The 12,735-nt window shown below is 49.0% G+C and overlaps 1 protein-coding gene across 5 annotated transcripts in view; it reads right to left on the reverse strand.

Moving 5' to 3' along the window:
- The window catches only part of NCOA1 (nuclear receptor coactivator 1), a 298,889-nt gene that overhangs the window by 57,272 nt on the left and 228,882 nt on the right, over nucleotides 1-12,735 (reverse strand). For all 5 annotated transcript variants that reach the window (XR_014006493.1, XM_081188396.1, XM_081188397.1 and 2 more), the window contains 2 exons: nucleotides 12,304-12,398; nucleotides 7,848-8,025 (listed from right to left, as the gene is read on the reverse strand). Coding sequence is in view for 4 of the 5 variants with exons in the window: in XM_081188396.1 (XP_081044522.1) it covers nucleotides 7,848-8,025; nucleotides 12,304-12,398 (273 nt within the window). In the remaining variant the exon portion in view is untranslated. The remainder of the gene's footprint in view (nucleotides 1-7,847; nucleotides 8,026-12,303; nucleotides 12,399-12,735) is intronic.

Consider the following 12,735-nt stretch of genomic DNA (forward strand, 5'->3'; position numbering starts at 1 on the left):
CGAGGCAGAGATCTTTCCCCAGCTCTGCTACTGAAGATCCAGGGACTGTAGCTATGGCACCTGGCACGCAAAGCATACACTCCACCACGGAGCCATCCGTGTCCTTTGGTGGTTCTGATTCACTGACTGTATTGCTGAAACCACTCACGGAGCTTATGATACATTTCGTGGTCTTCAAATCCATAAACAGAACGGAGCGACTACATTAGCGGAAAGGAGCCAGATTTATTTATTTTTATTGAGCCAGCACTACCTCATCGTCTGAGATGCAAACCCTGCTCTGCATTCACCGCCATCGCTAGGATTACTGAGATAATGTATCAGAAGGGCTTTCAACACACACAAAACCACCACATTATTAGCGTCACTTGAACTCGAGAGCAGGTGACAAGTATCTCCTGGGACATTGCAGGTCCTTGAATCTTGTCTTCACCAGCCTAGCAGCCCCCGGCTGATCTGGAGCTCTTATCAGCCCCAGGGAACATGGTTGTGTGATGCTGGCGATGATGGAGGCCTTAGTCCAAAACATACAGAGGACACCGGATTGCTTTTCTCGGTTATGCTGCAGGTTTTCCACAGCCCTCTTGCTCAGTCTGCAGGCCACTGTTCCTACCAGGCGCTGCCTGGCAGCTGGTGGCCACATGAGGGTCATCCACACCACCTAGTCCACCTTCTTTGGTTACTATTAGTGCTGCACCTTTGTGCTGTCCAAAGTGGCACATGGGCACAGATGGGCACACACGCATCCCACCATTAACAGTGAAGGCACCGGAAACAGCAGATACACAGGAGCAAAGATGCCTTATTTAACTGCACAAGACTAGAGACTTCTTGTGATCTTTTCGGTTGCATCATCCAACTGCGTGAATCATGAACACAAATGCCTAGTATAGTCATACCTTAGATTAAAGTTGCTTCAGGTTGAGCGTTTTATGGTTGCGCTCTGCAGCGACCCGGAAGTAACGGAATGCGTTACTTCCGGGTTTCACCACTCGTGCATGCACAGACGCTCAAAATGACGTCACGCGCATGCGCAGAATCGCAACCTGCGCACATGCAGATGCGGGTTGCGTTCGCTTCAGGATGTGAACGGGGCTCTGGAACGGATCCCGTTCACATCCAGAGGTGCCACTGTATACTAATAACCAAGACCCCACTGCTAATCTGATGCTTCAGTTGTGGGCCGCTGGAATCAGGAAGCTTCACTGGGGCTCCCTCGCTCTCTCCTACTTCTGCTGGGGGACCAGAATGGCACCATACCAGCGAAGGGATGCTGCACATTGCAGAGAGAGATGCAGCCCAATGTGGGTTTTGCTTGCATGAACATCCAGGGCTGCCTTATTACACAGAGCCAAACTTTTGCCCGGGATCCTGTTACTTTGGGGTGTCAACGGATTGAATCAGAGGCTACCTTTGTCTCTGCTCTACCACTGAGCTGTGGCCCCACCCCTAGGAACTGTACTGCACCAAATCCTTTTCAAAGCGGGGGTGCCAGGGACAGAATCTGGGGCCACCTGCAAGCGAAGGATGTGCTCCAGCCCCTTCCACAATTCCCTTCCATCCTTACATAGCTGCATGGCAAAGTAGTTCCCTTGGCAACCATATTCACAAGTTCAATACTGCCTCACTGGAGTCAGCAGGCTTCTGAATACGAGTTGCTGGGAACTGTAGGAAAGGAGGGGAGTCGCTCTTCCACTCAAGTCCTGTTTGTGGGCTTCCTTCTCTTTAGGGAATCTGGTTGGCTGCTGTGAGAAGCAGAGGCTGAGCTAGATGGGCCAATGGCTGAAGGCTCTTATGTTCCTTAGGGGGGAAATCCATGTTCAGTACTGAGGTCCAGCGCCGAGGGCCTTCTGGAGGTTCCCTCATTGCGAGAAGCAAAGCTACAGGGAACCAGGCAAAGGGCCTTCTCGGTAGTGGCGCCCGCCCTGTGGAACGCCCTCCCATCAGATGTCAAGGAAATAAACAACTACCAGACTTTTAGAAGACATCTGAAGGCAGCCCTCTTTAGGGAAGCTTTTAATGTTTGATGTATTATAGTATTTTAATATTTTTTGGGAAGCCGCCCAGAGCGGCTGGGGAAACCGAGCCAGATGGGCGGGGTATAAATAATAAATATTATAATATTAATATAATAATATAATATTATTATTATATGGAACATTCTCTCTGTGTGATTTAATGCTACGGTGACACTTCACAAAACATTAAACCGCATCTACACAAAGTGTGCAGCGAGGTAAGGATCAGTTTGAGGCCTGATTAAGTGAGATATTGATTCAAGCCTGCCTTATATTGAATTAGCTCAAGTCGATTTTGTATTGAATGGAGCTAATTTGATACAAACGATGCTGAAATCAATGTTATACGGTGTCGTCTGCAGCGGGGCTGGCACTGGCTTAAAGGGAGCTGCGTTTGAGAAGAGCAGCATTTATTAAAGGGCACGACTGTGCGGTCACTTGGATCCCGTCCAGCTGCATGGGCTTGCAAGGCGTGTGAGGCCACTCAGCCCTTTCTTCACTGTTGCTAGACTCAAAGGGGCCTCTAGGTCATGGGCACAAACCCTGCAGAGCAGGAGCACCCACGAATGCCCGGCAGAAATCCCTCCCTCCCTGTCTCTGCACTGCAGAAGAGCCACAGACCACAGCAGCTGCCCAATTTGCTAAGTCCGAGCTTGGCATGGATTATTACCCTGCAGCTCACTGAACTGGAAAGGGACACATCATAACACCACCAGCACCACCTATAGCCAGCCTTGAAGGTTTGTGTGTGTTTATCCTCCTAAGAACCCTGTGAGGGAGGTTAAGCCGGAAAGATTGTGACGAATCTGAAGGTCGCCTGGGTGACTTCATGGTATTTGAATCTAGATCTTCTAGGACCCAATAAAGCACTCTGTTATGCCATACAAATTTCCACATACAGTGGTACCTTTGTTTTCAAACTTAATCCGTTCCGGAAGTCCGTTCCAAAACCAAAGCGTTCCAAAACCAAGACGCGCTTTCCCATAGAAAGTAATGCAAAACAGATTAATCCATTCCTGACTTTTAAAAACAACCCCTAAAACAGCAATTTAACATGAATTTTACTATCTAACGAGACCATTGATCCATAAAATGAAAGCAATAATCAATGTACTGTACTATAAAATAAATAAGACAGTACTGTAGATGATAAAAATTAAAGTTATTATTTTTTCTTACCTGCACTAATGATAGTCATTGTTTGGATGGGGGGCTTTTATCCATTTCTGCAGTCACACAACCAATCAATCAGTAGCTGAACAGGGTTCCACACAGTCACAAAAACAAATTAACTGAAAATGCCTCAAAAACGCAAAATAAATAGCAAAAACAAAAGCATCAAATCCGTTCCGCAAGTCCGTTTGACTTCCAAAATGTTCAAAAACCAAGGCGCAGCTTCTGATTGGTGCAGGCGCCCTAGAAACAATAGCCGACAGCCGCATTGGACGGTCGCCTCCCGAAAAACATTCGGAAACAGGAACACTTACTTCTGGGTTTTTGGTGATTGGGAACCAAGACGTTTGAGAACCAAGGCATTTGAGAACCAAGGCACCACTGCACTATTGTGCATTTTACCACCGTCAAGTGGCGGCATGCAACATTTTCAGACCTGGGACCTATCTGAAGCCCAAATATGCATGTCTACTGCCAGGTGGTAGTGCCGCTGTTGTGATTCACCTTAGGTCAACTGGATCTACCACTTGAAGACTTATTGCCATGAAGCAAGTGTAGGGAACCTGCAGCCCCCTGGGTATGACTGGACTACAACTCCCATCATCTCTGACGAGTGAGCCGTGCTAGTGGGGGCTGATGGGAGCTGGAGTCCAAGAGCATCTAGAGGACCCCACACTGGCAATCTCTAGGGAGTAAATGAGAGGAATAAAGCCATTTGCAGGACGCTCCCCGTACAGCCATTGTCCAATCTGACTGTACTGCAGGAATCCCTGCTGATACTGGCAGCTGCCCAGAATATAAATGCTGCGAACTCTCCTCCTACTGTTGATCTTGTGCTCCATGAGCCTCTGTGGTGGGGATTCCTAGCACTCTCAGTCTGGTAGGGGAGCAGAGCTCTCCTTGCTTGCTGCTCCCACATCTCTGCTGGTCCTGACTATTCTGGGCAACTGGTTTCATCTTGGCTGTGTGCCCAAGAGCCTTCTGCTGAATCCCAGCTCTCTTGTGCACTGCTGTCTCTGCTCCCTGACTCCCTCCTGGGCACGGCACTCCTCACATGTTATGTATGATTTGATAGCATTTGGCCTTCCTGTGACTTCTGGTGGGTGCGCATGCATGAGTATAGACTGTATGTTTCTGTACCATGTGCATACATAGGGGCACATGTGTCATGGACCGGTTGGACACAGAGGAATGGTGGGAGGAACCAGCAGGGGAGCCATCAAGGGAGTGGTGGTGGGATAATGATGAGTAGTCATTGGGAGAAGACTGGGGAAAAGAAGTGTCAGATGCTGAAGAGGGAACAGGGCTTTGTGAGCAGGGGGAGTCTGTGGCAGAGAGAAGTCTGGAGGCAGAAGCTGAAGCCGGACAGTGGGAGGAGGAAGAGGCCAAGAGGCAGATATAAGCCAGGCTGCTGAAAAGCTACAGGTGTCTCCCCCTCCCGCTGCGACAAGCTCCCAGAATCAGAAGAGGCATGAAAAGGGTGGAGGCGAGGTTGGCTTCATGCAGGCAGAGTCTCCGATTACTTGGGGAAAGCTTTGGTGAGGATCTAAGTGGAGGCAGGGACTTTCAGTCTTGGCAACTGAAGAACTAATGGTGATGAACTGCTCTGCTCATTAGGCCTGACACTCAGCCCATGTAGATTGTGTTTTTGCTAAGAAAAAGGTAACTCCAGCCTTAAACAGTGTGATTTACTGCCAGTTCACTCTTTGACAGCAAAATGTATGTATGCCATGCATGGGCATGCAAGACTGTGCTGGGCAGAGGGCCCCACATAGTGAGGGGAGGGAGATTCGACTCCCTTGCTTCTGCGCCCACTTTCTACCCACCCTGTCCAAGCCCCACAGGACACTCGCAGAATGGAGTGGAAGGAGGACTGAAAAGCCCCCTCTTTCCACCTGCCCTGCTTTCTCTCCCCACTGCAAATCGTGGTCCCTTCCAACTATACAATTCTATGATTCTATTATTGCAAGCTCCCCACTTGTTTTACATAAAATGCTTGATGTGCTGCTAATAGCTCCCCATGCCCTCCAGAGGACTGTAATTTCTACGGTTTGCAGCCTTCAGCAGACTCCTGCACTGACAGGAGGCAGCCGTAACAGCTATGAGAGTTTACTGGGTCAGTGGCTCGTCAACTAATAAGGCTTTAGCTAATAGGCCATAACTTTGATAAATGGAGCTGTGTTTAGCAAGAAGAGCCTTATCATCGAGTCGATTAAACACTGGCAAGGTTGGCAGGCCGCAGAGTTGACCTACCTTGAACAAAACATTGATCCGGGAGCAGCAAGAATCCTCTTTGCTGAAACCAGCCATGCACTCAGCGTGCCACAGCAGTGAGGACCAAAGAGTGCCCCTTGCGCCTGTGGTCGCAGGTTGAGCCTGCTGGCGGGGCTGGCACCCAGCAAGCAACTAACGCTTTTTTGCCTTGCAGCCTCCACAACAGCAGAAAGCAAAGCTTTTACATCTGTTGGGGTTTCTGGTTGGGTAGTCAACTGAGGTTCTTACTGGGAATTACATTATGATGCTCTTGAGTAAGCATATTATTCAAAAAATGAGCTTAAATGCAGATTAAATGACACGCATTTGGAATGGCAGCGAGCGAGTTGTCGACAGGATTAAATTGGATCCTGTCTGCAAAATAGGGCCGCCTCCTAATCTCCCCAGCCACCCGCTCGTGCTCTTGAGTGTGGCTTGCACCTACTCAACCCGCACACCTTCCGAGCAGAATTCAGGCAACTAAGCTGGAGCCTCAAAGAGCTGAAAATGTATTGTATCAAGCGACCGCTTCGGTTTGTGTCACAAGGGAAACGATGTCCTATGCTTTCCAGACACAGGCACCCTGCTCCCCCCCAGCTCCCCCCCTCCCCTTTGATCCATCCAAAAAGCTACACCTTAAGCCTTTCTTCACAAGCGAGAGTACAGAACCCCCTTGGGAAATCGGGTTGCCCTCAAGGAATCAGAGTACTTAGCTCCTTCATTGAAGCTGACCCTTCTAATTGAATCTTTCCGCTTCCAGTTAACTAATGCCTTCATTTGCCTTAAGGTCCACAAATGACAACATTTTGGAGGTCCCAGGTCGGAAGATGGTTAGGTTGGTCTCAACTAGGGCCGGGGCCTTTTCAGTACTGGCCCCGACTTGGTGGAATGCTCTGTCACAAGAGACCAGGGCCCTGTGGGACTTGACATCTTTCTGCAGGGCCTGCAAGACAGAGCTGTTCCGCCTGGCCTTTGGTTTGGACTCAGTCTGACCCTTATGTTTCCCTCCCCTTATGGTTTTGATCTATTGGCTACTTTTAAAATGAGGCTGCATTTTAAATTGCATTTTAACCCGTATTTTAAATTGGTTTGGGTTTTTTCTCCCCCTATTATGTTTTTTACAGTGATTTTATTGGTGTTAGCTGCCCTGAGCGGCTATTATTATTATGAAGAAGAAGAAGAAGAAGAAGAAGAGAGATTCCCCTTTCTGAAAAGAAACAGGACTATGCTGGGCCAATTCCCTCTCATTAGATAAATAAGCTTTCCTGGGTAGAACTGGGTCTGATGCTTGCAAGCTGTTCTAGATCTAGATGCCACAGGAGACAGTGATGACTACCGTCCTAGTTAAAAGAGGATTGGACATAGTTGGGCATAGTTGGCCAATCGGTGCTAAAGAAGGATAAAACTTTCTTTATGTACGCTACAGCAGCAGCAAGAATTCTCATTGCAAAGCATTGGAAGACACAAGACTTACCCACCCTGGAAGAATGGCAGATACAACTAATAGACTATATGGAAATGGCGGAAAGGACTGGCAGAATCCGAGACCAGGGAGAAGAGTCGGTGGAAGAAGATTGGAGGAAATTTAAAACTTATTTACAGAAATATTGTAAAATTTTTGAATGCTGATGACATTGAAATGAATTGAAGGGGTTCTAGCAACAAGGTAAAATGTAAGATGGGATTGATAATAGATAAACTAATAGGATATGAATTTGCTGAACCAATTCTTAAAAGGGAAACAAAAAAGGGAGGCGAGAGGAAGTCAGGAAAATAAGTTAACTAAAGATGAGAAATCAAAAAAGAGGGAGTTTTGTTTTCTTTTATATGTGTTTTTTCTTCTTTTTTGTGTTTAATGTTTGTATTTTTGTATTTTGTAATTTTGTATTTTGTATTTTTCTGTTTTTGTATTTCTCTGAACTTTTCTATTGATAAAACTTAATAAAATATTAATAATTAAAAAAAGAGGATTGGACAAGAGGCCTATTGGTGGCTACTAGCCAGGGGGGCGATGCTCAGCCTCCACAGCTGGATGCAGCCATGCTTCTGAATACCAGTTGCTGGAAACCACAAGCGGGGAGAGTGCTGGGTCTTGTGTTCCGATCCTGCTTGCAGGTTTCCCATAGGCATTTGGTTGGCCACTGAGAGAACAGGATGGTGGACCAGATGGGCCATTGGCCTGATCTTGCTAAGGGCTCTTCTTCGGTTCTGTTTGGATGTCCTGAGGACCTGCTGTCTTACCTGCTCCCTGACTAATTACCCCTCACAGCATCGGGGGGCGGGGGGAATTACCCCATTGGTTGTGACGTGAACTGCCATTGCCACAGCTTGCTAATGATTTTGTTCGCCTGGTTCCGCAGGGTCTCTGGAAGAGGAGGGGGTCAGGAAAGCCAAGCTGCTTACCAAGCGACTTGGGCAGCAAGTTCTTGACAAACTCAGCGTGGTCTCCCACGTGCAAGATGCTGTAGACGCTGGTGTTCATGAGCTCCTCCTGGTTATAGCCCAAGTAGCTGGTCACGTTCTCGGACACAAAAACGATTCGCCCTTCGCGATTCACAACGAAGAAGAAGCCATCAAGCGCCTGCGGGGCCGAGAGCAAAGCAAAGAAGCGTCAAGGAAAGCGCTGCATCACACAGGACAGGGCTTTGGGGGACTCTGGCCTGCGCTCCTCACCTCACCAGTGGAACTGTCAGCGTAATGGGAACCTCCACTCGCTTAAGGATTGGTGGCGATCTGATACAGGGCCTGGTGAGAGGGTCACCCTGCTGAAAATCCAGAGAACAGCTGGCGATTTTGCCATGCAGCCACCATATCTGGGGTGAACTAGTGCTAACTCTGCCACCCACTAGAGCAGCCTTTCTCGACCTGTGGGTCTCCGGATGTTGTTGGACTACAACTCCCATCACCCCTAGCTAGCGAGGCCAGAGCTCAGGGATGATGGGAGGATGTAAACTGCAAGGGGGGCAATGCCCAGGGGCTGGCAGCATGGACTCAGGAAGCAGTCAGTCCAGTGTAGTGCAGCAGTTCTCAACCTGCGGGTCCCCAGATGTTGTTGGACTACAACTCCCATCACCCCTAGCTAGCGAGGCCAGAGCTCAGGGATGATGGGAGTTGTAGTCCAACAACATCTGGGGACCCACAGGTTGAGAATGTCTCTGTAGAGGGATGTCTCTGTAATAAGCCACATGTACGATACTGTACGATCAGCAGAGTCCACCTCTCTGGCCCAGTCCATTTCGTACCACCTACGTCAGGATACAGAAATCCTGCCCTGCGTGACGTGGGATCTGCTGGACCTCAACAACAAGCCCACAAAAGCTACTGTTCCCTACCCCACCTGGCAAGGTATCTTCATTGCACCTGTGATGTTCTTTGCACCTCCAGGTTGTTGTGCCAGCAATCCTATCGTGACTCGCATGCTTCCTTACAACACTGAGCCTGCCCAATAAAATGAGGGGGAAATGGCTGCTAGGATTGGTGCTCCAGCAGCCGCTAGGTGTCTGAGTTTGGCAGAAAACCCCAATGGCACCACTTTTAGCAAGGAGTGCCTCTCAATTTGGGGAAAAAATAAAATATTTGGAACAGCTGCCACTGCTGATGGCGTTGAGCGATGGCAAGCAAAATCTAGCAAGAGGCATGGTGGGTTTCTGATTGAGGTGTACGTTTTCCAGAAGAGGCTGGAGAGGTCTCCCTCGGGCATGGTTGGTCTGGGGATTCTTAAGCTCTGCCTGAGATCTGAGAGAACTGACAAGAGTCCTGCCCCTTCATAATTCGAAGCTATATATTCACAGGCACATCCACCCACATGTGCATAACTGGCAACATTTGCGCCCCTTTCCCAGATAATTGATTGCCTCGCTAAGCAGACAGACACCATTTACTTGGCTTCACACTCTTTTATTTTTCATTGGAATAATTGTGTTTCCCCCATCCCGCTACTTTAGCTGCTGGAAACAGGAAGCAATTTCATCCCCCCCCCACGCCTCAAATTGGCCCATGACCCGCAATTTCCCTTAGTCACAGCTGTTGCCTGTTGCTAAGCAACCAGAGGCTTTTGCATTCTACACCCCCCCCCCAATGGCAAGGGGTGAGTTGCAGATCAGAGCCAAGCAGGATCTTGCCTGAATTAAAACTCCCCACCCCCTTTAACTTTCCGCCTGTTTCAGTGCATCTTCCAGCCCTGCCATTAAAAAAAAACAACCCCTGGACGCTTTGGCGTTTTAAAAAGGTATTTAGGAAAGGAAAAGCAGCGTGAATAAGTCAGGCAGGATATACAGCAGGCAAAGGGGAAGAGAGTGAATCAGCGGCTCAGAAATGGTAGCGGGTGTAAATCAATCTCCGTTCCATTAACGCAGGCAGCCTGGTGCCTAACCAGCGTGCAACTGGTACTGAATAATCCATTTCCGGAAATTGGGAGCAGGGCCCCCGTCCTCTCTCCTGAGCATCCTAAATCAGAGAGAAATGATTAAAACAAAAAAACCCCACATGCCGCTGTTGCGTTTCAAGAGGCGTTTCAAGCAGGGGCACACGGATCGTCAGCGGTAACAAGATAACGAGCCGCTGCAGGGCTTTCCCCCTGTGGGTAATGTGGCGCTGGCTATGTCGGTCACTCCCTCTGCCCGCTGCGTAAGGGGAAGCGAGCAGCGCAGGCTTTCAAACTCTTCTAGGTCCTGTGTGGCTGAGGCAGCCGAGAGAGCAAGCCCACAACCTCCAAAGTGAGGGGTGGGGTGGGGCGCTACAAAAGCAACACAGGTGAACATCGGCAAGGCATTCAAAATGGCAAGGATGAGCTGGGGAGGGATCTGTGACAATGTCTGTTCCAATAACAAATTTATGGGAGATGGGAGGCTGGGTCTCTAACTACAGCCAGTTGCCAAAACACCTCCCAGGTTCAGAGGTAATGTACCAGCTACTTGGGGGGCAAACAGCGAGGGGGGGCTGCAGCCTTCGTCAAAAGCTTCCTGAAAAGAGAGTTACTGCATCCTGTGTCAAAGCAGGATTCAACAGGTGAACCATCTCACCCTGTTTTGGGGGGACAGGAGGCGGGCAGGTGTGGGGGACTCCCTGGTCCTGAATGGGGTAACTGCCCCTGAAGGACCAGGTGCGCAGCCTGGGAGTCATTTTGGACTCACAGCTGTCCATGGAGGTGCAGGTCAATTCTGTGTCCAGAGCGGCAGTCTCCCAGCTCCATCTGGTCCGCAGGCTGAGACCCTTCCTGCCCATGGACTGTCTCGCCAGAGTGGTGCATGCTCTAATCTCCTGCTTGGACTACTGTAATGTGCTCTACGTGGGGCTACCTTTGAAGGTGACCCGGAAACTGCAATTAATCCAGAATGCGGCAGCTAGACTGGTGACTGGGAGCGGTCACCGAGACCACTTAACACCGGTCCTGAAAGACCTACATTGGCTCCCAGTACATTTCCGAGCACAATTCAAAGTGTTGGTGCTAACCTTTAAAGTGCTAAACGGCCTCGGCCCAGTATACCTGAAGGAGCGTCTCCACCCCCATCGTTCAGCCCAGACACTGAGGTCCAGCGTGGAGGGCCTTCTGGCAGTTCCCTCGCTGCGAGAAGCCAAGTTACAGGGAACCAGGCAGAGGGCCTTCTCGGTAGTGGCACCCGCCCTGTGGAACACCCTCCCAGCAGATGTCAAAGAGAACAACAACTACCAGACTTTTAGAAGACATCTGAAGGCAGCCCTGTTTAGGGAAGCTTTTAATGTTTGATGCATTACTGTATTTTATTATTTTGTTGGAAGCCGCCCAGAGTGGCTGGGGAAACCCAGCCAGATGGGCAGGGTATAAATTATTATTATTATTATTATTATTATTATTATTATTATTATTATGCCTGCAGGTAGCTATGAAGCAAGGGCGCCAACTTGAAAAACTTAATACTGGGAGTGGTGTGCTGCAGGTAAGGCCCACCCAGCATAACTGATCACATGACACAGGGCACGCACACCATTTGAATGGAAATGGGCATCAACTTTGGAGGGGCTTAGCCTCCTCAAATGTTTTATTTGGGGTGGTGGGGGCGAAGGGACCTCAGCCCCTAGGAGTTGGCTCTTGTGCTATGAAGGGGATCTCGTGCACAGAGGGGAAAGCTAGGTCAGTAGCAGAGCCTTTAGCACAACAGGCAATTTCCATAGGTCCATCAACATCTCATGACTTGGGTCAATGCAGTTGAGGTGGCTGGGTTTTGTTTTCACTCCAAGGCAGATTGCTTTAATCTCATGCAAGCTGCTGAACCTTCAAACAGGTAAGGGCGCCCCCCAGTTAAAGATCTGCATTAGATCTGAAGACGTGAAAGAACCACTACAGAGGGCAGGATGAAGAAGGAATTACCCTGATGAAGGCACTTCTGCTATGTCTGTGCTCTGCAAGAGTTGCCAGTGGGTCCTCTTTCCCCACTCATTTGCTCCCGCATTTCATTTTGGCCCTGCAGTAAAGCCATGCTTCCCATCCACTAATCTGGAACGGAAGTTAGGCTAATTGGCCTGAAATCCCCTTTTTAAAGACCCCTTCTCCCTGCAACCATGAGTACTAGAAACTTTTTTTTATTTTAAAGAAAATTAACATTGGTGCTGACTTCCTACTGAGGACCTGCATGCGAACCGCCTTGGGGGGAGCTTTGAGCTGCGCAAACTGTCTCCTAGATTTAAGGCACAACTCGGCGTATTTAATCCATTGGCCTCAGCTATTTTTCTAACCTGTTTTGTAACTGTTCCGGGCTGCAGGACTCTATAGTCCCCGATTTCCACTTTCAGAACAGTCTTAAAAGAACACTCCTTCCCTGATATTTATAAGGTTTTTTTGCATGACGGCAATGCAGAGCAGCTGCCTCCCTTAAGTACATACCTCCAGGAGAAGAGGCCCCAGAGATTCCTTTTCGATCACTCCTTGGCTGCTGGACGAGATATCAGACTTCTGCACATCATCATCAGCTGTTTTCTCTGCAACACAGAAAAGGGAACTTTCAAGTCAAAGGAGATTCGCTTTCAGTTTCGAGTACATCTCAGCTGTGTTCCAAAAAGGATTGGACAGAAAGCGGGACAAATGTTTAGACCGCTTGGGCCAATAAAGTTCAGGGACTAGGGACATGGCAGGGAAAAGCCACACACACAAAGGCTGCCGAGCTGAAGCAGAATCAAGCTATGCATTGACAGCCAGAGACAGTCCTTGTTTAGGAACAAAAGCAGCCGATCCCTTGCCCTTGAAGAAGAGTTTGTCAGCTGTAGCTCAGGTACAGGGACCAGGCTGAAGCAGCGTCAGGAACTAGAGAGCTGATTG

This window comes from Podarcis bocagei, assembly GCF_964188305.1.
Source record: "Podarcis bocagei genome assembly, chromosome: 3".
Taxonomy (NCBI): Eukaryota; Metazoa; Chordata; class Lepidosauria; order Squamata; family Lacertidae; genus Podarcis; species Podarcis bocagei.